The following is a 23838-nucleotide window of genomic DNA, read 5'->3' as shown; positions in this document are numbered from 1 at the left end:
GTCGGACAGAGAAAAACTTCGCAAATAGAATGCAACCCGTTTTCTATCAAACCAAACGGCACGCGTTGTTCTTGCCGTTTGTCAAAGTCTCAAGTCAGATTCGAACGACGACGTTTCATCTGTAACTTTACCATCATCGTCGTTGTTCTTTACCCGAAGCGGATCTCTTCGTCTGTGTGATCGGAGGATCTGCAAGAGTTCCTTTACCCAGAAGAACAGAGAGAGAGTTTCAGGCACACAATGGTGGAAGACCAACAGGGGAAGCTGCTGCCCCGGCTGAGCTAAAGATCGAGTAACGACCGACTCGATGGTCTCTTCCTCTTCAGCTGCAGATAATCGTTGACAATTGCTTTGAGACGCATCGGAACCGATCACAAGTGACTTTCCCGGGAGTTTCTTTAGTATCTCCACAATGAGATCCAGAGGAAGTTGCAAATATTCTTCTTCACGGTAATTCTTTTCTTCATTTCCTTTTCTCATGACCTCTGTTTTTCTCCTTCTTTTGTAAACACTAAAACGTGACTGTAATCTAAGAAACATAACTGAAACTCACAAGAGTTGTGAAATATCGAGACGGCCAAGAAGACGATTAATATAGAGATGGTGTTAAGGACTTTAGGGTTTTGTGTATATAAAAAAAGTTAAGTTTCTCTTAGAGATAAGAATCCCAAAACCAGAAGTAATCTCAAAACGATTACGTCACAAGGACAGAGTAAAAGAACTTCCAAGAAGACGATTAATATAGAGATGGTGATATTGAAACTTCTTTATAGTTCTTGGATCATTATTTCATAAACTATACAAATATAGAATTCAAGATCTCACCATTTTCATCAATATTTACTAGGAAATACTGAAATTAACATTATCAAAAGAGACACAATATATCTTATAACTACATATAGTAATTAATTTTTTTTATTTTCTTGTAAGCCCTTTAAAATAATTATAATAAAAAAATTTCTGTGAGCAGTTATATTAACTAACCTTCCAGTTTAACTATGAAAAACAAATGAAGGATCGATTGATATTAACCTTACTGTTTAACTATGAAAAAAAATATTAAAGGAACTATTCATATTAAAAGGTTTAAAATAATATTACAACCACATTGTATTCTCGACAAAATCATGAATGGCAAATACGCGAATAATATCTCTAGGTTGTTTTCTTGTCTTTAGCCTAGCACCTTCTATTTCAACTCTTCTGTAGCTTTTTTGCTTCACGTTATAATAATGAACATACAATGGCATAATACAAGTATAACACATACTTTGAACAATAAATATCTCACCAGCAGGAGTGATACCTGAGAAAGTTCTGAAATCACCTCCAGGGTATTCAAGCAAGTCAAAAGTAATGTTGGACCATTCTTGTTTCTCAGCATTCTCCATAATCCACACACTTGTATTGTTTTCGTTATTACTTATGCATCCTAGCTTCCCTTGGTGGTTGAAAAGAGCTCGATCATTCCACTTGGGACTCCACAATGCTTCAGGAGTGCGGACATGATAAAATATTTCCGACCTCACGTCAAAACTCAGCATTATAGTTTCACCATAGTTGAACATTTCTTTTCTTCCAACTGCTACGTAATAAATAGTTCCGTCAATGCATACCCCCGCTTGGCCGTTTGGAATGAGTTCCTCATCAATATTGCCTCGGATTGTCCTCCATTGTTGACAATCTTTAACCAATGTGAAAATGTGAAAAGTTTGCGTTAACTCTTGTGAGTCAATAACCATGGCCAACACTTTGTATTCATTCATGACATGGTCGTATCCAAAGTAACAGTTTTTGTGTCTCTTTGGTGACGGTGCCATTGATTCGATCTTGGGTAAAGGAATGCATTGCCTCGTGGTAGGGTTGTATACCGTAACCACATCATATACTGGTGAAGAACAACAGATAAAGCCTTGGATGTATTGATACCTGAACGAATAATAGTTGTTTGGTCCAGGCATTATTGATACTTTGGGTTTTGTGCTTAGAGAGAATGTAGACGACACGGTGAAGGAAGTTTCAGGCGCACACCGGTGGAAGATGAAGACCGGAAGCTTATGAGGCGGCTGTCTCAAAGACCGAGACATGATCGAGTCAACGAAGTCTCTACGGTTGCTTATAATGGATGACCATTGCTTTGAGACACATCGGAACCTCATCAAAGATTTTGTCGGGAGTTTTTTGAGTATCTCCACAATTAGGTCAAGGGGTAGTTGAAAATCTTTTAATTTTGACAAAAGAAGTTGAAAATCTTCCAATCTTCTTTCTTCTTGTTTTGATGATCTCTGCTTTGTCAAATATCTGATAGATTTAGCAATGGACAAAAAGAAAATAAAGACAGAGAAGGCTTGTGTTCTTTTATTAACACTAAACATGGAGCCGGTGGTCTATGAAAACTTAAACTCAAAAGAATAATCGATATGTCATATGTGGAATAGAGGTGGGGGAAAAATGAAGAGAACAGCGTGAAGAATGAAGGTGGAGGAGATATAGGAAGTTATCAAAAAGGCGAAGTAAAGGATGATATATATCGTGTTAGAGAATTAGGGTTTTGGTTACCAAAAGAAAAACAGATTAGGGTATAATGTGTATATTTTTCAAAAGGTATAATTCAAGAACTTAGGATTTTGTATTAAAAAAAAAAAACTAAAGGGGTGTTATTGGTTTGTGATTGTTTATGACTTTTAATGACTTAAAATGTTATGAAAAATCTTTTATTATTCAATTAAGATTTTTTAAGACTCTTAAAGTTTGGTGTTATTAGTTTTGGATTTGTAAAAACTAATTTAAAATCTTCATAAATCTGGAGTTATTGGATACATATTTTAATAAAGTCATTGAAAATTTTGTGTTATTCAATTAAAACAAAAGTATCTTTGATTGTTAATTAATGATTTAAATTATTATGTTATTAGTTCATGATTTTAATACATTTTTCTTCACAAACTAAATCATGAAAGGCATCATAAAAAAATAGAGATTATGAATCATACTAGGATATGACCCGCGGTACACCGCGGGTTAATTATTTGATTTTTTTATTTTTATAAATTGATGAATTTATTGTGTATAATATTTTTTGTTGTATACCGCGGGTCACATGCGTTGTATCTAAAATAAAAAATTTTAAGTTGTATTTGTTTTGTTTAGTGTTTAAGATTGTATAATTGTATTTTGATTTGTTATTTATAGGATTTCACATGTGGTATATTGTCTCGTATTAATATTGACCCAAACCCGTCCAACCATATAATCTAAAATGAAATTAAACATCATTTTGTTATTTTTTTAATAACACTTTTATTTAAATGTCATATAATTCGAATTAATTTGAAAGTTGCTTTTAAATAGTTTCCATGTATATTTTTAAATTAGTGTGTTTTTGGACCAACCCGTAAAAACAATTTATAATTGTATCTTAAAATACTAATTAGGATTTCACCCGTGATATACTGTCCCATTTTAGATAATTGTAAAAATTAAAGAAAGATCCGAATGACTTAATTTTGGGTCTGAATAAAACAACGACATGATTAAATGCTCAATTTGTTCTTAAAAATGTTAATATAGATTACACACATATTTTTATTCATCGATTGAGTAATATATGTCCGTTTTAAAAAATTTGAATTGTAACATATGGAGAAAAAAAAAAACTAAAATTTACTAACTATTTATATATTTTATAATAATTTAAAATAATATAAATATAAGATCAAATAAAAGTGAAATAAGAATCATATATTTATGTTTAAATTAGGTAGAGAGGTTTTAGGAAATTAGTGCAAATTTGTTATATTAGCATTAAATCATCATATTTGATTTCTTTATCTATAAAAATCGTGGAGAATATACCATAAATAAAGCGTTTAAATATAGTAATTAGTTGAGAAAGTATATATATTTTAGATTTTATTAATTATTTTCGTTTTTTAATTTTGCCAAAATTTAAAGAAAGATCCGATTGAAGATTTCCGGGTCAAAATTAAACAAATTTGACCCGATTTGGGTACTTCAAAAACTGCTGCAAAAACTGCTGTCTCGTCTAGGAAGAAAGATATATTCCAAAAGGTTAAAGTAATTCCGATTATTAAGAAGTTAGATAACAACAAAAAGATTAGATTAGTACTACTCTTGAATTTTTATTAATCATGTGAGTATGTGACTACTTAAATTTGACTATTGAGAATAAAGTAGTAATGGGCCAATATGTGGCCCATTTAGATTATTATTGGCCTTTTTGTCGTCGGACAGAGAAAAACTTCGCAAATAGAATGCAACCCGTTTTCTATCAAACCAAACGGCACGCGTTGTTCTTGCCGTTTGTCAAAGTCTCAAGTCAGATTCGAACGACGACGTTTCATCTGTAACTTTACCATCATCGTCGTTGTTCTTTACCCGAAGCGGATCTCTTCGTCTGTGTGATCGGAGGATCTGCAAGAGTTCCTTTACCCAGAAGAACAGAGAGAGAGAGACCGAGAGATATACGCTACCTAATTTATATGGCTTCTATAAGCAAATCGAATCCCCTCGAAGAAGCTGATGATGCTGAAGAAGAGGTATGTCAGTTACTACCTCCTAAAACTTTGTGCTCTTCTTCTTCTATTCGTTTTTGTATTCATGGATCAGCAATTTTTTTGCAGGTTCAACATTTCGATGATTTCACTCTAGCTTCTTCCTGGGAAAGGTATTCATTTATCTTCACGATTTGAATTGCTTGGATTCAATTACTGCGTTGTTCTTTTCCGTTCTAAATGTCACCACTGATCCCGTCGCTTTAGGTTTATCTCAGACATTGAAGCAACTTGTCGTCAATGGTTAGCCGATGGTCCCAAAAACCTGGTGGTACGTTTACTTTTCCAAATGATCTCATCCATCTTCGAAATCTATAGGTGAACTCGTTAGAATCCCATGAATGCGTACTCTTCGACTTTACTATTTTGAATATTATTGATGATCAAAGATGGAGTTAGACGTATTTTGTGAAATCCACTTTAGTTTCGTTATCTGCTTGACTTCTTAGGCGTTGCCTGCATTGGGTGAGTGCAGGAAAAGGGTGCTGTTGCAGTGGAGGATTCAAAGAATCTGTTTACGGTCAAAAACGAACTTAAAAATGTTGCAAAGAGCTATTGCATGGAGTTCTACTTTCAAATTGAAAATAATGGTAGCCAACAAGGTATGTGATTTCACATTAATGCGGTTTTTCTTGGTGAAACTGCATTTTCTGTTTCATGATTCAGTATCTGACTGATGCAGCTGGAATTGGTAATTGGAACAGTAATTCACATGATCTCCAGCTTTGCTTTGGGGTGAAGGATTTTCTGGTACACTCTAAATCCACATTTTCTTCTTGAAAATAATTCATGCCCGTTTACATATCTGATATTTTATTGATTATTCTTGCGTCTTCTAGTTGATTGCTCCACAAAGTGCCAGTGGGGTGCTTCTTGATACACCAGAGTCTAGCAAGCTTTTGAGTGCGGTTGCTATTGCTTTGTCTAACTGTGGCAGGTACGATGTCTTAGCCATTAACGTCACTTTAGGTTTAGCATCGTCAAGTGAAATTCTTACAATCCACTGTTTCTTTGAGTTGATCCAAATCACCCACCAATTACTCCGAAGTCTTGGTAATCAAATTTGATAGAAATGTGTTATCCTTGTCTTTGCTAAAGAGATAATGATTAGGCGCATATTTGGTTGAGTTTGTTTTAATAATGTTTATACTACTTTGGTACCTAGCTTGTGGCCAGCCTTTGTCCCTGTGCATGACCCTTCACGCAAAGCATATATTGGAATCCAGAATATGGGCACTGTTTTTACGAGAAGATTTGAAGCAGATCGTATTGGCAGCCAAGTCCCCGTGAAACTCATGCACCTGGAAGGGCTATATGAATTGTTTGTTTCTAAATTTGTAAGTCTCTGTGGCTCCTAATTATTGATGTCCTTTAGTATGGTAATTGCTAATCAAAACGGACCTGAAAACTTACCAAGCATTAGCCATCTCTGGTGAAAAGCTTGTTTCCAATCTAGTTGCTCTTAATGTTCTTATATCTTTTTTCAAATACTATATTGCAGTATGTACTTTATACAACATGCTTCAAGCTTGATATTAGAAGAGAATGACAATTTTTAATGTTGCTTGAGATCCAGCTCAACGAGGCTTATTCTGTCATGTGATTAGATTTTTTTGCTAGATATTGTATTTATCGATGACGATTTATTGTTTGAAGGTTTATTCAGGAGTGGACTTCTCGATGCATAATTTCAAAGTCCATTTTATGATGAGGCTAACATACCAAACCTTCCCATATGACGAGGAGGATGAGGAAATTGATATGGATGAGCTTATGGATGACAAAACAGACGCTGCAGAAAACTATGGTTCTGAGTCACGCAACAAGGTGCTCTGGGATGATGACTGTCCTTGGAGTGAGTGGTACTCTGCTGAAGATCCACTTAGAGGTACATCTGTGCATCATATGAATAAAATTTAATCTTTTTGGTCTACAGTCAAGTCAGTACGGTACTTTTTGAATTTGTTTTTTTACCTCTCAGTCTTACAGATTAGTTAAGGCCATGTGTAATTTTCCGTGATTATATAACTCAGTTATCTAATACTAGCTACTCTTTACACCTGTACTCCAACACACGCACAGATGATAATTGATGTGTGATGACAATTCTGTATCGTTCTTCAAGCATAGGCTGGTCTTTGCTGTTGGTATATGCGATTTAAGGAATTCATTTTCTAACTTTGTGGTTGATATGGACAGGATTCGAATTGGTGGTCACATGGGCTGACAGGACTGTAGAAAGCACACTTGAGATGGCTGAACTTGAAAATGCTTCACCCCATGATGCTGAAAAGTGGATTTTACACCCAATCCTCTCACCGTATCTGTAAGAATGCTTCTCATAGTTTCTCAGTCTAAGACAGAATAGTAGTTTGCATGTCTTGTGGTGTATTATTTTTCCCTTTCAGTTTTATAACAAATATTGCTTTACCAGGGGTGATCCTTCACATGGGAAAAGAATTGATTTTGCTTCCCAACTACTTTGCTTGGTTGAAGCATTGGATACATCCTTCGCAGCTCAGTTTATGGAGGATTTCGTGTCAGGTCTGCCGCAATTTGTGCTTTTATTTTTTCCTTATGTTTCAAACACATGTAGTTAACGTCCACTAGCAAGGGATTGAGTTATAGCATATAATAATTTACAGCATTAGCTTTTCCTGACATATCCACTGTATAATTTTTTTTTTTTTTTTTATCTCTCGCAGTGGAAAATCCAAGCTCTGAAAATTTAAAGACCTCTGTGGTCATACCTCCTCCGTCAGTTCTTGATCGGGTGATTAAAGATCTCTTTCGTGAGGGTATACTTCCACTAAATTATGTGTGAACATAGGTGCATGTATACGTTCCTATGTCTACGGTAGCATAGATATAAGCTTGTGTTTTTGTTACACAACATTGGATATTGAATATCATTGCTGGTTCAAGAATTCGAGTTACCATATAGTATTATTCACTTTGAAACCTTCTAGAACTTGATTCATTAATTTTTAAATTTGCAGCTAAAAGGATTTGAAAATCCAGTTATGTGGTATTGTTTCATCTTTTTCCAATCTATTCTCGCAGGATCTAAACTCCCAGATTTTAATAAAGGCGAACACAGGCTTTCTCGAGCTCTCAAGGCTGCACCTCTTGAATCTCTTTTTACACAATTCTGTTTGCACTCACTGTGGTTTGGCAACTGCAATATCCGTGGTAGGTGCCAGTAGATCATGCCACATTTGGTCAGCCATGCATCATTATAAGCAAAATGGATTAAACTGCCAGTGCCGGGATGAAAGGAATTATCTGATTAATAAGATGTGATTGTGTTTTTCTTTTGTTTTCTGCATCCCATTTCTAGCCATTGCCTTCCTATGGATAGAGTTTGTCCGTGAAGTTCGATGGTGTTGGGAAGAGACACAGCCGTTGCCGAAAATGCCAATTGACGGTCCTATTGATTTGTCCACTTGTTTGATCAACCAGAAGTTGCACCTGGTAATTCTCTATATATCCTTAATAGGAAATGTCAAATTACTTGTAAATACTAACAATTTCTTCTATGTTGATCAGCTTGCAATTTGCATCGAAAAAAAACGTGAAATGAATGAAGAGTTCCTAGACTGTATAGGAAGTGATGACAGTTCAGACGCTTCTGTTTCTATGGAGGTGATTGGCTAAGTTTTTCTGTATTTTGTGCATTTGTTGTTGTGTGCTGCCAGTATGTGTTTCATTAAATTAACAAAAACAACGGAAAAAAAATAATATAAAAATAACTTATAAGGAGTAGGAGTTCCAAAATTCTTCAATAAACCCAGTAGAATTTCCTAACTCCTGCAGCGCCAGTGTTGTTGGCTTGAAACATTTCTTTGAATAAATTCTCAGGAACACCGTAAGGTTGACAAGAGAAGAAATGCATCCTCAGAAGCAGATCTGCAGAGGAAACGTGACAGGTGAACTTAGCAAGTGAGAGCTCTTAAGTTCTCGTTGTTATTAGATAGATGAAACCCTAATTGCCTAATATTACAAATACTTGTTCTCTTTCTTCTTTTCTTTCGTTTTCCATTTTAAATGATGATAGCTCTTGATTGATGTTAAATCTCATAGAGAGGAAATTTTGACTAAGGGTGTCTAAATCCCTTTTACTTGGATGCAGCTCAATTGCAGAAGATACATCTAATCGACTCAGATTTGAGAGGAAAACTGAACGCACAAATTCTGTGAACCAAAGCCCAACAGATGCCATCAGAAGAGGTTCAGCCGGACCAGTGGGGACCATGATGCTCCTGAAGTCACGTCAGCAACTCCATGCCCCATTTACCCAGGTTAGTATTCGACTTGACCTCGGCTGTTTCGTTTCTTATCGGTAACAATCTCATATTTCATGAGTTATGACGACAGGATCCACCTCTTATGACTGAAGACATGCATGAAGAAAGACTCCAGGCTGTTGAGGCGTTTGGTGATTCCCTTGTAAGCTTAACATCTTTTCCAGTAGAAGTGAATATGGTTTGGTTTTCTACAAAAAAAAAGTTTCTATAAACATAATGTTTCATAACAAATGTGTAGATGCATTACCTAGCTATATATGAATTTTTTTTCTATATGCTCTTGTGTTATACGTAGATCTTTAAAGAAAAAGAAAAAACATGATTGATTGCTTTTTTTGTTAAGTTCATTTTGTTGTTTGTCTAATAAAGAACACATCTTTTGTACTTGAATTTCAGAACGTTCCTGGCCAGTTGGAGAAAGACATCTTATTATCTGGTGAGGTTTAAAATTCTGTCTCTGTTGAATATAACGGAGAAGAACTGTTCATTAAATTTCTCTGTTATCTAATTCTAAGTTTGAGTAGAATGGAAGAGAAGGATAGGTGCTTATAGTTTTGTAAACCTATCATCCATACATCCCTTGCTTCTTATTTTCCTGATTTTCCAAAGGTGATTGCAGACATGTCAGCATTCAAAGCGGCAAACCCAGATGCAGTGTTTGAGGACTTTATCAGATGGCATTCACCTGGAGATTGGGAGAGCTTTGAACCTAAAACCACTGAACCGTCAGCAGGCCCCAGAACCGAAGGCTCTAAAGATGAATGGCCTCCTCGTGGCCGCCTTTCTCAACGGATGTCTGATCAAGGAAACTTGTGGAGAAAAAGTTGGAATGATGCGCCCGCTTTGCCAGCCGATGATCAAAAGCCTCTCCTAGACCCAAACCGAGAGGGAGAGAAGGTCTGTGTCTCATCCATGCTCATAACCTCTTGCGAGAGTTAGGTTTGACCTCAATGTCTTGAAAAATTTCTCAGATTGTTCATTACCTGGAAACAGTACGACCACATCAGCTTCTTGAGCAAATGGTCTGCACTGCCTTCAGAGGATCAGCCGACACTCTTAACCAGACAAACTTCGGGAACATGAGACAAATGACCTCTAAATTGGAGCAACTCTACCTCATCATCAAATCTACTTTGGGGGCTCTACAACGTAATACTTTTGTTTCTCCTTAATTATACCCTTTGAACCATTTTCTCCTTCCGTCCCTCTTGTTAATATATAACAGATATTTGGATGCAGGCAACAATCTTCCGGATAAAGCAAAGACCGTCAAAGACCTGAAACGTCTCTGCATGGTCTTTGAAAGCGTGGAGAAGTTGGTAGCGGTTGCGGCATCGATTCACAGAAAGTTCCTGGACGCATCACGCCTTGCTCAAGTAATATTCAGCGACTTCTACGGCATTTATGCTCCAACAATGGGAATGAGCACAAATGATGAAGAGAACAAAAGCAGAACGGTGAGTCGTCGTTAAAACCAACAAGAATTTCTCTGATTGGAATGTAATAATTGGCTAATGTAACGTAACATGTCTGATCATTTGAAACGCAGGAGATGGAAGTAAGTAGACAGGAAGTGAGTTTGAGAGAGAGACAAGTGGTGTCGAATCTGTTCTCGCCTCCATCGGCGAACCAGTCATGGAGAAAAGTGCTGAGTATGGGAAATCTTCTAAATGGACACGAACCCATTCTCAGGGAAATCATTTTCTCCACTGGAGACGATGTCAACAACGGAATCCATTACGCAGCAGCTGCTGATGTGGCGGCCACAAGTGACCGGATGGGAGAAGAAATCGAGACACACCGAATGTATGTGTCTGGAACATCTAACGATCTCCGGGTGGGGCTCTCTGTTACTTCTTGCGATTGATTCTTTTCATTTTTAATTTAACATTACGATATAACACATTTGTTCTCTAATAGAAAATTAGCAAATGAAGTTCTGCTTGAACAAGTTTCTAAGCGTAAATTTTTGCATTAATAGACAACGATCGATTTGCGAATCTGTGTGTTTTTCTTGAAACAAAGTCCCAAAGACTGAGAAGTATGTTTTATTTTTGCATTATCTAAAGATTCAATTAGATATATGGGCACAGAGAAGTCGGGACGACGTAAATGCAATGAGATCTCTCATTTCTGACGTCATAATTAAGACGAATCACGCAACCAAATTTTTAAAAGACGAAAAGAAGATTAGTTTTGTTACTTTTGCATTATAAAGGGTAACCATGTGATGATGCTATCTTTCTAGAAGCATTAGATTGAGTGGTCATTAAGATTATTTGTGCAAAAGAAAAAAGATAATGTATTTTATTAAGCTATACAGACAAACTGATCTACATTTGTATAGCTTAAGATGAGATCTTATTATATGTTGTACTTGTACACCGTTGTGAGAGTATGATTATGTTGTAGGTCCAAATAAGATTTAGAAGAAAACAAATCATCTGATGCGACGATGGTGAATTATGTAAATTTTTATTAGATTGATGATATATATACTATTGTTGTTATTGGTAGAGATGACGTTCTTATTATCTTGTTTCTAAATTTGATGATTGGATTGGATGTATATATAAGAAAATGATGAAGAATTAAGAGTTTTGTGCTATAGATTTTAATTAAATAGTTGCCATGACATGATCCTGCTACATACAAATAATTGTTTTCTCCATCCTAAGTTATACATATAAAAATAGGAGCTGGTGTGGGACTAAAGTGAAAAGGTGTGACAGTATAGGTATGAGACTAAGCACTAAACATTATAAAGAATGTTAAGTAAATGGCGATCGATTGAGTGATGAAATTGCGTGGATTAGATTATTAGAAATCAATGGCCAACACCTTTCTTCATTGATTCTTGACCCACTACCAACTCCTCACTATTTCTTTTCTCTTTTTCATTTTTCTATTTTATCAATTCCATCGCAATAAGTATATATATATTTGAAAAACTTGCATATATATTACCAAACCATATGGCGATTCCATGATTTCCTCAAATTGTGGACCTAATTGTACCATTTTATTCTTATCGCAACAATCATATAGAATGTTTAGTTGAAAGACTGATAGATATAAACTGAGAATTTAGCTTGCATAATCTTTGAGTCTCTCTATATGGTAGTTGGTGGTTCATTTATCATGAGTTTAATTGTTAAATAATTTAATAAGTGTGAATATTGATACTCTTTTTAGATTAAGACACAACGAAAACGATAAATCATTAAAGAAAATAAATAAACAAGAAATTATATTCGCCGTCAATAGAGCACTAATAAAGGAGCTTGTACATTTAACTAGACTCTTTGGTATAATCTTCGATGAGTGAACATGACAAAGAAATTAACGAGTTTCCATGAAACTGAAAGGGACAAAGTTGCATTTCCTATAATGGAATAAATATTGGACCGACGATCCATTGATATGATTTGATGTATCAACAAGAGATATATAAAGTTATGTACGTATAAATGATTAAATCCAATGAATCGCGGGATATATAAATTATACTATGTAGCTTTTGAATGATAATCACCTTAACGTCGTTAACTTGATGACTTCCCTTAATCATAATACTACTACTATACACTTCATGAAAAATATGTCCTTAACGCCGTTACTACTATTTCTGGATTCAAATATAAAATAGATGTGATTCTTTACTTAACAAAACGACCCAAAACAAAAAAAAAAACAAAAACAAAATCATTTAAAGCAATCAAAGTGAAAGCTAGTCTAATCAGAAATTAGTTGTATCTCGTTTTCCATTTTCTCTTATTTATTTTCTTGTTTCCCAGGTAAATAAATATTATGATGGGACGTAAAAAAAGTGAGAAACTACAATATGAATAATCAAATCCAACTTGTAGCTTCTGACGTGTGAGTTGTGACTGAACATAAACTCTTCCTCTCTCTCTCTCCTCTCTTTCAGGCACACGATCCATCCACACACACACAAAGACTTATAATAAAATCAAGAACCCTAATATCTAAAGAACGTCAGGATCAAACATGGAGGGAGAAACCGCAGCCAAAGCAGCGGCTAGTTCCTCCTCATCCCCAAGCCGGTACGAGTCACAAAAGAGGCGAGACTGGAACACTTTCCTTCAGTATCTAAGGAACCACAAGCCACCTCTGAATCTGTCTCGTTGTAGTGGCGCACACGTCCTTGAGTTCCTTAAGTACCTCGACCAGTTTGGTAAGACCAAAGTCCATGCCACGGCTTGTCCCTTCTTCGGACAACCTAACCCACCGTCTCAGTGCACTTGCCCTCTCAAGCAAGCTTGGGGAAGCCTCGACGCTCTCATTGGCCGTCTTAGGGCTGCTTTCGAGGAAATCGGCGGTGGTCTTCCTGAGTCAAACCCTTTCGCTGCCAAAGCTGTTAGGATCTATCTTAAGGAGGTCCGTCAAACTCAGGCTAAGGCTCGAGGGATTCCTTACGACAAGAAGAAACGGAAACGACCTCATACAGCCACAGCAACTCCAATCGCCGGTGATGGAGACGACGCCGGAGGAAGTGGTGCTGCTTTGGTCGTAACCACTGCAACTACGGTATAATCGAGAATATCGAGATACGCGACGCTAAGATCTTAAAAGAATTACGGTATAGTAATTCTTGAGTTCTTTACTTTCTAAAATTCGTATTTATAGATTATATATTTCGTGTAATTAATTATTCGAGATGTAAATTGCAATTTATATAGATGGAAAAGACGATCACCGATTATTAGTAAGATGAGATCTTAATATATTTAAAATCTTCCATTCATTTATTTTTCACCGTGATTGATATATAGATACATCAGTAATATATAGCATCACCAACGGTGAATCTCTAAAAATCAGATTCTTATATTTGATTTAATGATATTTTAATGCAATAATATTATCTAATTAAAATTTATTTTTTCTCAAAAGTATAAACCAATCAGATAATGACAAGTCAGTTGAGAAGTTTCTCAACTGTTTCTCACGGACTCTCTCTAAAGAAACTATCTCTCTATGAGACTCTCTTTTTCTTCACTGTTTTCTTTTTTTCAATTTTTTAATTCCTGAGAAACCCATCTATAACCCTCCATTGGGGCTGCTCTATAACCCTCTTTTTTTAATGGTGATGTGTGGATGTGCCAAGTCTCGGGTCTCACGTGAGTCGTGATTTCTCTGAAAAGTCATAAATCTTCAGGTGCTTTCTTTTAAAAGCTTTAGGAATGATGATCAACATCGAAAGAAAAAGAAAAAAAAACGATGATGATCATCTTCTTACTTTCACTTTATTTCATGTTCTTCTTTACATATTCAACCACTCAATTAGCTCCCTTCGATTGTTTCGATTTAGAATACTTTTTATACATTTGGTAGGCGTAGAAATGGGGACTATTTTTTTTTGTTTTTGTTTTTGCATTTACATGAGTGAAAAAGATTAGTGATATGAACTTACAAATAGAAACAAACTAACAAAAGAGGAATAATGGTACAAGCTCAAGAATTCATTTATCTTAGAAATAGCAATAACAACAAATAATAGTGGGTGGTCTTGATTAATCATACAAGTGCAAATTTGAAAAGGACTAGTGACCAACCAAGCATTAATTCTCTTGGTAACCAATAGTCCAATACATATATCTTCATCATTTCATGAAATCTGAAACTCAAAGGCAAAGCACTTCTTAACAATAAGAAACAGCTAGCTAATTAACAAAGGCTGGTAGAAATGATTACATGATCTTCAAATCCAGTGATACTGCTTTGGAACTTGCAAATTAGTAAGATGGTAGGCTGAAATCTTAACCATGCTGAAATTTTAATCATTTATTTGCAAAAGAAAGAGACTGATTTTGAAAATTCTTATAGTTGATAATTGATCATAACAGAAAATAAAACTTAAATATATTTTTGTTATTAAGAAAACTATAGAAATTTTATTTTAAATTCAACAAACATTATAAAATAAAAAACAATGCTATTTTTTTCAAAAAAATGCTAAAATTATCCTGGGAGGTAATTAAAGCAAATCATAAATGAGTAAGACATAAACGTGTGTATAAAAGGAAAATGGTAAAAGAAAACAAAATAGGATCGTCAACAGCAGGATTCGAACCTGCGCAGGCAAAGCCCAACAGATTTCGAGTCTGTCTCCTTAACCACTCGGACATATTGACATTTCGATACAAATATCACACTAAATTAAGATAGCCGCAAAATAAAACACCTAAAACACAAAATGACAGAAACATTAAGCACTCTCATATTTAAGAATCTTAGAGAGATTATCTATATTATTCACATTTCACACCATGATAAAAATTAGTTGGATGTCCATAACATAGGCTAGCTTATTTTTTACAAAAGCGTAAATCGTATATCATATGAAATGATTCTGGTTGCCTCCGTAAATTTTGTTCATTGCTAAAGTAAGCAGATAATTTAAGAGATAAATCCTTTGCTTTTAAGACTCTCCACACCTTCCTTGATGATGTCCTCCATGGAACTGAACTCTAACCCCAATTCCATCAGCTTCTTGGCTGCATTCTTAGCTCGAAGTAATCCTAGTTGAGTCTCTCTCGGTAACCTAAGAGATTTTTTCAATTCAAGTTATTAAAATCTCTCCCTCTCTCTCTCTCTCTCTCTCTCTATATATATATATATATATATATATATATATATATATATATATATATATATTTATGATGTGTTTGATAAGAGAGTTTGTGTCTTACTTGGGGACACTGTAATTGGGATAGAGCTCAGCAACTTTGGCTACAAAATCACCGTAGTGAGAGATGGCCTCGACGCACAGATGCCTTCCTTTCGCAGATGGATTCTCGTAGACAAGAATATGAGCTAAGGCCACATCCTTGAAATGCACAGACCCCATGAAGAAGTTCTCGTATGTCTCCGTGCACCCTAAGCATTCACGTCTAAGCAAATTCTAAGATGTTCCAAAGAGCTTAAGACAAATTCAATCAGCATTCATAGAGAAGAATATACCCTGAAGAAGGCGTAGAAGCATGAGCATGCTAGCGTTTATAGATGGCGGAATCACAGGCCCCATGACGGTGCCTGGATTCACCACAACCACATCCAATCCCTTCTGCTCTGCAAATTCCCAAGCTGCCTTCTCAGCAAGAGTCTTCGACAGTGGATACCATAACTACCAACAACACAAGAATCACACATCATCTATAAGAAGATAATCAAGAAGATGTTTGTAGTAAATCTTAAATTAAAGAATACATACTCCATTTTGCTTGCAGTAGTCTTGATCAGCCCAACATTCCTCATTCTTGATCTTATCGGCTGGCCAGTTGGGACTTGGAGTTATGGCAGATATCGAAGACGTCACAACAACCCTCTTAACACCGGCTTCTTTCGCCGCAGTCAGTACATTTATGGTCCCTTTAACCGCAGGGTCAAGTAGTTGCTTCTGTGAACACATATGAAGTGATCAAATTCACTATTGGTCCTTTTAAAAGCTAAGATTTTGGGAGTGGATATAAGAACCTGGGGATCTTGGACTTCATCGACGATACAGGGCGATGCGAGGTGGAATACGCCGGAGCATCCATTGACGGCGGCGGAAACGGTGTCGTATTGTAGGAGATCCATCTCGAAAAGATGGAGGCGTGTGGCAGCACCTTCAAGAGCTTCTAGATGTTTCGTTTCTTTCTCATCCTCTGCAACACAGATTTGATATATGTAAGGCAATTAGGAGGAGATATGGTAACCGGAGGCGTAATCGAATAGAGGAATTTGTAAAGATTACGGAGGTTTTTCACGGTGGCGTGGACGGAGTAGCCGCGATGGAGGAGCAGATGGACCAGCCACGAGCCGATGCAGCCACTGGCGCCGGTGACACAGACTACTTCTCGTTCCGTCGACATTGATGATTGATCAATTAGAGCTCTGTCTCTCTCTCTAAGTTTCAAAAAAATTCTATTTCAGACAAACACTACTACACTCTCTCTCTGTGTGGCTGTCTGAAACTCGAGATGATCCCACGTGGCCAAAATGGAATCAGGCAGAGATGATTCGTTTATGCGTGATGATGGATGTGAAGCCCAAATAGTAAGATAAAGCCCAATTTTAAACACCATGTCGTCTTTGGCAGACAGATAACAGTGGGATGCTGAGTCGTGAAACGGCACGCAGTCTTTTATTTTTAACATTGAATTTTTCGGTCCGACATTATCGTGGAACGAGAAGATTCACTGGATTTGATGGCTCGTCGGCTGTTTCTCCTCCTCCTCGCCGTGACGGTGGAGTTGAGCTTGTCGGGAACAATCGTCGTAGCATTCGGCGTAAACTGGGGGACGGAGGCGTCGCACCCTCTTCCTCCTTCAAAGGTTGTAGAGCTTCTGAAATCCAACGGCATTGCCAAAGTGAAGCTCTTCGATGCCGACCCAAAAGTTCTCCGAGCTCTCTCTGGTTCTAATATCGGGGTCACTGTCGGAATCCAAAATTCGATGCTCAAGAGCTTGAATGCATCCGTAAAGGTAGCAGAGAGCTGGGTCCATGACAATGTCACTCGTTACTTCAACGGCGGAAACAGAGTTCGAATCGAGTATCTTCTTTCTCCTTCTCTTCCGTTTATCTAGATTCTAGATTTGAAGCTGGAAGTTTCCTCTTTAGATCAATTTCTTGTTTTGTAGTGTTTTTCCCACGATTAGGCTTTGTATCTTGTGGGTTTTGTCAAAGTTAGTATCTTTCAGTTTCACAGAGAATTTACAAGCAGCTGCATAAAAGTGGAATGAGATTTCCTCACAATGTTTTGAAACTTACATTGAGAAACACATTATTTTCAATGGCAATCTTGGTGCATGTGTTTTTAACTTATAGAATTTGATGAGTCGGATTGTTTCAATGCCAAATTGTCAATCTTCTTATTGTGAACTATATCATTAGAGAAAAGAATTGTTTCTCACTTGAATTGATTTTCAGGTACGTAGCAGTTGGAGATGAGCCATTTCTCCAGAGCTATGGCAATCAGTATAGGCCTTTTGTCATTGGAGCAGCTATGAACATCCAAAATGCTTTAGCAAAGGCGAGCTTGGCAAATGTCGTCAAGGTTGTAGTCCCCTCAAGCTTTGACTCCTTTCTTTCTGAATCCGGTCGACCTTCATCAGGACACTTTAGGGCTGACCTCAACAAGACGATGATCGAACTCCTCTCCTTTCTCACAAAGCATCACTCTCCTTTTTTTGTCACAATATCTCCTTTCCTAAGCTTTCACCAGAACAAGAACATCTCTCTCGACTTTAGCCTCTTCAAACAAACAGCACAGGCTCACAAAGATGGGCGTAAAACCTACAGAAACAGCTTTGATCTGAGCTACGACATACTTGTCTCTGCATTGTCCACAATTGGGTTCTCAGAGGTGGATATCGTTGTGTCAAAGATCGGTTGGCCTACAGATGGAGCAGCAAATGCCACATCACCGACTGCTGAGACGTTCTTCAAAGGACTGATGGGTCACTTGGAGAAAAAGACGGGTTCTCTCCCGCGCCCTCCCGTTGAAACCTACATTGAAAGCCTGTTGGACGAAGATCAGAGAAACTTATCTTCTGGGAACTTTGAGAGGCACTGGGGAGTGTTCACATTCGATGGTCAAGCCAAATACAATTTCAATTTCAGCCATAACCCGAAGAAAGTGGGAAACGCGCAGAATGTTCAGTACCTTCCTCCTAAGTGGTGTGTGGTGAACAATAACAAGGACTTGTCAAACGCGTCAGCAAGAGCATTAGAAGCTTGTGCTGTCGCGGACTGCACATCGATACTTCCTGGCGGGTCGTGTTCCGGCATCAGATGGCCAGGCAACGTGTCATACGCGTTCAATAGCTTGTATCAGCAAAATGATCACAGTGCAGAAAGCTGCAACTTTGGTGGACTTGGTTTGATCACTACCGTTGATCCTTCTGAGGATAATTGCAGGTTCTCGATTCAACTTGACACTTCTCATTCAGCTTCGCAAATTCCTACTTTCTTTCAGAGGTGGCCTCTCCTCATTGTTCCTACTGTCTGGACTCTTTTAAAGTTGTAGTTATAGCAAAATTTTGGTGGATTTTGCCTCTAATTTCTCTCAAATTTGAAACTGTTATTGGGCTACGTAAAAAAAAAACTGCTATTGGGCTGGGCCTTCGATAAGGTTGGATGATTATGGGCCTTTAGAACCACGTCGTCTTATGATAAAAAAAGCAAGTCCAGTTATTTTGGGAAACCGGTCGGTAAAAGATAAAGATGTAAGAATTTAATATTTAAGATAAATGCAATAAAAAGGAAAGTCCACTAATTTATGAGAAAAATATAAATACAGCGAGATTTTTATTTAACGTCTAAAAAAGGGTCTCACACAATTCGTTAAGAAGTTTTGGGTCTGTTTTATCGCAAACCCTAGGTCATGGCTGGGATGTACAATCAAGACGGCGGCGGAGGTGCGCCTATCCCGTCGTACGGTGGTGATGGTTACGGCGGAGGTGGAGGTTATGGAGGTGGTGATGCTGGATATGGAGGGCGTGGTGTCTCTGGCGGTGGCGGTTACGGCGGACGCGGTGGTTATGGCGGTGGCGGTGGTAGTGGTAGAGGAAATCGAGGTTTGTGTTATAGATTGTTCCAGATCTGATTAATATACCCTTACGATTCTTTAGATTTCTCCATTCCTTGCTTATCTGCTTTTGTTAAATCTTTATTTTCTAACTATTTCGATGATTCGATCTGATTCAGGTGGTGGCGGTGGTGGATATCAAGGAGGTGATCGCGGTGGAAGAGGAAGTGGTGGCGGCGGCAGAGATGGAGATTGGCGTTGTCCCAACCCTAGGTAATGATTGCATATTATTTAGTGCATATGTAATGAAATTTGATTAGCTCTCGGGAATTATGTTTTGAAGTTGTTTACTCTCGAAACTGTTTGTATAGTTGTGGGAACGTGAACTTTGCAAGGAGAGTTGAATGTAACAAGTGTGGTGCACCTGCTCCTTCTGGTACTGGTGCTGGTTCTGGTGCTGGAGATCGTGGCAGTAGTGGATATAGCCGAGGTGGAGGTGCCAGTGATCGTGGGGGTGGTCGTGGAGGTAGAAACGATAGTGGTAGGAGCTATGAGAGTAGTAGATATGATGGTGGAAGTAGGAGTGGTGGTAGCTATGGTAGTGGTAGTCAACAGAGGGAAAATGGTTCCTATGGTCAGGCTCCTCCTCCTGCAGCTATTCCATCCTACGATGGTTCTGGAAGTTATCCTCCACCCTCTGGTTATGGAATGGAAGCTGTGCCCCCGCCTCCAAGCTATTCTGGTGGCCCCCCGTCATATGGTGCTCCAAGAGGAGGTTATGGCGGTGATGCACCAAGCACTGGTGGTCGGGGTAGTAGGGGTGGCGGCTATGATGGGGGTAGTGCTCCTCGACGGCAGGAAGCTAGTTATGAAGATGTAGGCACTGAAGTCAAGCAGTGCGATGCGGAATGTGATGATACTTGTGATAATGCTAGAATATACATCTCTAATTTACCTCTGGATGTGACTACTGATGAACTCAAGGATCTCTTTGGTGGCATTGGCCAAGTAATAACACTGGTCTTTTACTTCTGTTGTTTTTTTACATCTTGGGATAAGCTTTTGCGTTGCCATAAATTCTTGTTAATGTACATGTTTATTGGCGTGCTGATTGGGTGTGTATTTCCTGTTGGATCTATTATAGGTTGGAAGAATTAAGCAAAAGCGGGGTTACAAAGATCAGTGGCCCTATAATATTAAGATTTACACTGATGAGAAGGGTAACAATAAAGGTGACGCCTGTCTGGCCTATGAAGATCCTAGCGCTGCACACTCTGCAGGCGGCTTTTTCAACAGTATGTACTATGGAATTGCTGTTTAGCTTTCAAATTGTTTAAAAGTTCTGTTTGGTGAATGGTGGTTGATTGTTTTGTAGATTACGAAATGAGGGGGAACAAAATTAGTGTAACGATGGCAGCGAAGTCTGCGCCCCGTGCTCCTACCTTTGACCAGAGGTAGATCTTTTATCAGCACTTTACATTTTTTTGTTACCATTTAGCTGTCACCACTACTCCACCTTATAGGTTTCTACTCTAGTTATTTTAGGCTTTTAGCTGTATAATTTTGATGAGGGAATGAGTTTTTGGTATGCTAAGTTTGTAGAGACTGTATGGGACTTGTTTCCTACTTGGGATCTGCTTTGTACACTCATCTATGACATAAAGGGTAGGGAAGTTTGTTATGTCATGAAATTATGCCTTAGGTCTATGTTCATGCCATAGGAATTAAATCTATGTAGTTAAACATATCTTCTAACATTTAGCTGTGGTTTCTTTTGATTGTGAAGAGTAAAGTTTTTGTCCATGTTTCTTATAAGCTCCTAGTAATTCCCCATAGAAGTTGCATTATTAGCTGGTTTTTCGTGCTTTTTTGATGACTCGCCTTTGTTATGTTTGAGACACTTCATCTTCAGTAGTAAGCTGGTTTTAATTAGATGGTCTTTGTCTGATGTAATAATGTGGTCTTTGTTGTGAATGGCGCAGAGGCGGTGGTAGAGGAGGAGGAGGAGGAGGAGGGGGTGGCTATGGTGGTGGTGGGGGAGACAGAAGAAGAGATAACTATGGTTCAGGGCCAGACAGAAACCATCATGGGGGAAACCGGTCTCGTCCATATTGAGAGAAAGAGAGGAATCAGTGAATCAGCTATTATGTGTTCTAAGAGTTTTGTGTGTTGAGGGGGGAATTTTAGTAAAATGTTCTATGAGTCATCATATTGGAGATACAAAAAAAAAAGGTAGGTTTTTGTTCACTTTGACCTTGAGCAAAATTACCCCTTTTTTTCTCCCTACTTGTTCTGTTTCTTTGGGGATCTATTATTTATGCATCTGCGGTTTATCCTTCTTTTAGTTTGTTTTTTCACAATGTGAAATGTTTGTTTTTGTTTTTTTATTGAAGGAAGCTGACATTTAACTGCAAAATGCATTACAAATTGGTGCTATGATGATTTCAGGTGAGTGCATTCATCTTGATTACTTCTTTCTGCTGAACCAGAAGTCCCTTTATTGCTTCTCTTCTTCTTATTTTTTGACTCTGTTCAAGACAAACAAAACCAGTCATATGTTTCCATGTTGTATTGTGTATGCATTCATTTAGGCAAACTCACTTCCCTTCACAATTATCGGAGTTAGTATCTTTTTTTTTTTTTTTTCTCTCAAACTTCCTTTTAAAGCAGCATATGTTCCACAAGAAATGGCAGGAGTGGGGGATGGCTAGGCACTCGTCTGATCAGTTGTTCTGAAGTCTGCAGTGACATTTCAAAGATTAACTTGATTGCCAACATACTCGCTGAGGCTTTTAGTTAGGTTCTCATGAGTGGCCTTTTTTTTGGATAAAAGACAAGGTGATCATCGTTCAATCTAGATCCCAAAGACTAAAGAGAATGTGTCTCGTAAAAGTCTAGATGTGTTTGCGACCAATGATTTTTGGTTGTGCCGTTGAGGGTGTTCCCTGTAATGAAATTTTATGTCTTCATTCATGTAAAAAAAGAAAAAACCAAGCCATTTTTGGATGTTTCCGTGTACAGAAACTTCCAAATGCAAGTCTAATACATCAACAGAAATGATTGATGCCAAAAATCCCAAAAACATTTTATTGAATGGTTGTATGTAGAAAATGTGGAGAGACGAGAAAAAGAATCCTGGAAATTTGGAATCCTCTAGCATTGGTCTTCAAGATGCCCCTTTTCAATACGACATAGATCTATCTTCTAACATTGCATCTTCTAACATTGCATATTCACCAGTTCAATCGCTGGCTGGCTCCACTAGCACATGGCGATGCTACTTATTTACCATCTCTCACCCACACATATTGGGTACAAAATCGGATAATATACCTAAGAGTAGCAATGACTATAAGAATCAGCATAAACTTTACAACTTTTCAACTTGTAAGGCTTGTAGCAATGTAACTCTAAAACAAACTGCTTAGATGTGTAAAATCCAGATACGATTATATCAATCATGTGTGCTTAAGATCAAATTGACCATACCTGTGATTTTTTTCTCACTTTCGACACAACTTCTTTACGATTTGAACTCCATTTATAAGTCCCGTCTTATTATATAATAAAACTAAAGTGTAATACATACAAAGGACGTACTTACCCATTACCGTTTCTTGTATACACAAGTTGCTCAACGGAATGAAGTAGGATACACATATAAGCAAGAAGAAGCTATGGAACTCAGGATGGATAGCGCCAACAGATCTACATGCATGTATATACAAAACCTACAGTATTGGTGATTCATGGCGCTATCCCTCCTGAGCTTTATAGCTATTTTTCTACTATTCCAATCCATAGATATGCATCTTCCTCTACATATGTGTTTTGAATGTATGTTATATATATGTTGAAAAGTTAGGTACTTAAAGAGGAGCTTCACCTGGGATCACATTGCTGTATTTATAGTCTCAAGTGTCCCCAAACTACATATTTCGAAAATAGTGTACCAATTTTTATATATTCGGCACTTTTAATGCATTCCCATACCCACAATAAATGGATTTCTTTCTTTATTATTTACGTACATGCATTAAGATTTATGAATTGCCCTTTCAGTTAAAACTACATATAATAAACGTCGATTATAACTTATAACTTATAAGGTTAAGTGGACCATAGTACACTAAGTCGGACTATATGTCAATGATTTGCGTCTAAATATATAGTGTTGTGCGACTGCGTAAGATAGGATTTTATACGATACCGGGTTTTCGTAGCGAAAGTTTTGGTTTGCCTACGACGCAAACTCAGCAGGGCCACAAGTCTCGGCCTCTCCGGTTAGTGAAAATGTAAAAAAGTAAGTGTTGATGATCGATTAGTGACAATGTAGGAAGATAGAAAGATACATAAAATAATTGAGTATGTGGAAGAACGTAAAAAGCGGTGATGCATTCAATATTTGGCGTAGGTG

At 37.5% G+C, this 23838-nt stretch overlaps 6 protein-coding genes and 1 non-coding gene across 12 annotated transcripts; 4 read left to right on the top strand and 3 right to left on the bottom strand.

The window, feature by feature from the left end:
* Positions 1–95: 95 nt before the first annotated feature.
* On the top strand, positions 96–10904 carry LOC9302346 (rab3 GTPase-activating protein catalytic subunit). Of its 3 annotated transcripts, XM_021028804.1 has the most exons (23): positions 96–227; positions 4474–4562; positions 4647–4690; positions 4785–4848; positions 5053–5179; positions 5260–5327; positions 5417–5514; positions 5743–5914; positions 6234–6465; positions 6777–6903; positions 7012–7121; positions 7283–7375; positions 7641–7769; positions 7918–8051; positions 8127–8222; positions 8439–8506; positions 8710–8878; positions 8955–9026; positions 9281–9320; positions 9504–9781; positions 9856–10033; positions 10124–10341; positions 10434–10904. In XM_021028804.1, exons 2-23 carry the CDS (start codon positions 4506–4508, stop codon positions 10749–10751), a joined length of 2892 nt encoding a protein of 963 aa, XP_020884463.1. In that variant the 5' UTR covers positions 96–227; positions 4474–4505; the 3' UTR covers positions 10752–10904. The 3 variants fall into 3 exon arrangements, with proteins under 3 accessions (XP_020884463.1, XP_020884466.1, XP_020884458.1); XM_021028807.1 differs by lacking the exon at positions 96–227 and having other exon boundaries at positions 4331–4562; positions 5282–5327; XM_021028799.1 differs by lacking the exon at positions 96–227 and having other exon boundaries at positions 4534–4562; positions 4796–4848.
* Positions 732–2639, bottom strand: LOC110229210 (F-box protein At1g52495-like). The gene is made up of 2 exons (XM_021028827.1): positions 1974–2639; positions 732–1932 (listed from the first exon to the last, which is right to left on the bottom strand). The coding sequence occupies exon 2, from the start codon at positions 1821–1823 to the stop codon at positions 1101–1103; it is 723 nt and encodes a 240-aa protein (XP_020884486.1). The 5' UTR covers positions 1824–1932; positions 1974–2639; the 3' UTR covers positions 732–1100.
* Positions 10905–12673: 1769 nt separating the features above from the next.
* On the top strand, positions 12674–13652 carry LOC9300654 (protein LIGHT-DEPENDENT SHORT HYPOCOTYLS 5). The gene has a single exon (XM_002866225.2). The coding sequence runs from the start codon at positions 12896–12898 to the stop codon at positions 13439–13441; it is 546 nt and encodes a 181-aa protein (XP_002866271.1). The 5' UTR covers positions 12674–12895; the 3' UTR covers positions 13442–13652.
* A 1308-nt stretch (positions 13653–14960) lies between these two features.
* TRNAS-CGA lies at positions 14961–15042 on the bottom strand. The gene has a single exon. It is a non-coding gene; the product is annotated as a tRNA-Ser (tRNA).
* An 89-nt stretch (positions 15043–15131) lies between these two features.
* On the bottom strand, positions 15132–16852 carry LOC9302345 (cinnamoyl-CoA reductase 1). The gene is made up of 6 exons (XM_021028527.1): positions 16647–16852; positions 16385–16557; positions 16122–16307; positions 15872–16034; positions 15601–15787; positions 15132–15452 (listed from the first exon to the last, which is right to left on the bottom strand). The coding sequence occupies exons 1-6, from the start codon at positions 16762–16764 to the stop codon at positions 15308–15310; spliced, it is 972 nt and encodes a 323-aa protein (XP_020884186.1). The 5' UTR covers positions 16765–16852; the 3' UTR covers positions 15132–15307.
* Positions 16853–17026: 174 nt separating this feature from the next.
* LOC9302344 (glucan endo-1,3-beta-glucosidase 9) lies at positions 17027–18974 on the top strand. Its single transcript, XM_002866224.2, is given in 3 exon segments — positions 17027–17444; positions 17822–18883; positions 18885–18974. Coding segments are annotated over 3 exon segments (1434 nt in total). The 5' UTR covers positions 17027–17100; the 3' UTR covers positions 18913–18974.
* A 225-nt stretch (positions 18975–19199) lies between these two features.
* On the top strand, positions 19200–22509 carry LOC9302343 (transcription initiation factor TFIID subunit 15b). Of its 4 annotated transcripts, none has more exons than XR_002332632.1 (8): positions 19200–19470; positions 19601–19694; positions 19793–20429; positions 20566–20716; positions 20797–20875; positions 21404–21653; positions 21815–21869; positions 22116–22509. XR_002332632.1 is itself a non-coding variant. In XM_021028512.1 (6 exons), exons 1-6 carry the CDS (start codon positions 19278–19280, stop codon positions 21534–21536), a joined length of 1287 nt encoding a protein of 428 aa, XP_020884171.1. In that variant the 5' UTR covers positions 19200–19277; the 3' UTR covers positions 21537–22051. The 4 variants fall into 4 exon arrangements, 1 of the variants encoding a protein (XP_020884171.1); XR_002332631.1 differs by having other exon boundaries at positions 22107–22509; XR_002332629.1 differs by lacking the exon at positions 22116–22509 and having other exon boundaries at positions 21815–22064.
* The last annotated feature ends 1329 nt before the right edge of the window (positions 22510–23838 follow it).

The sequence above is a fragment of the Arabidopsis lyrata genome (assembly GCF_000004255.2).
Source record: "Arabidopsis lyrata subsp. lyrata unplaced genomic scaffold ARALYscaffold_8, whole genome shotgun sequence".
Classification (NCBI taxonomy): domain Eukaryota; kingdom Viridiplantae; phylum Streptophyta; class Magnoliopsida; order Brassicales; family Brassicaceae; genus Arabidopsis; species Arabidopsis lyrata.
Note: the sequence above shows the minus strand (reverse complement) of the source record. Positions and strands in the feature narration are given on the sequence as shown.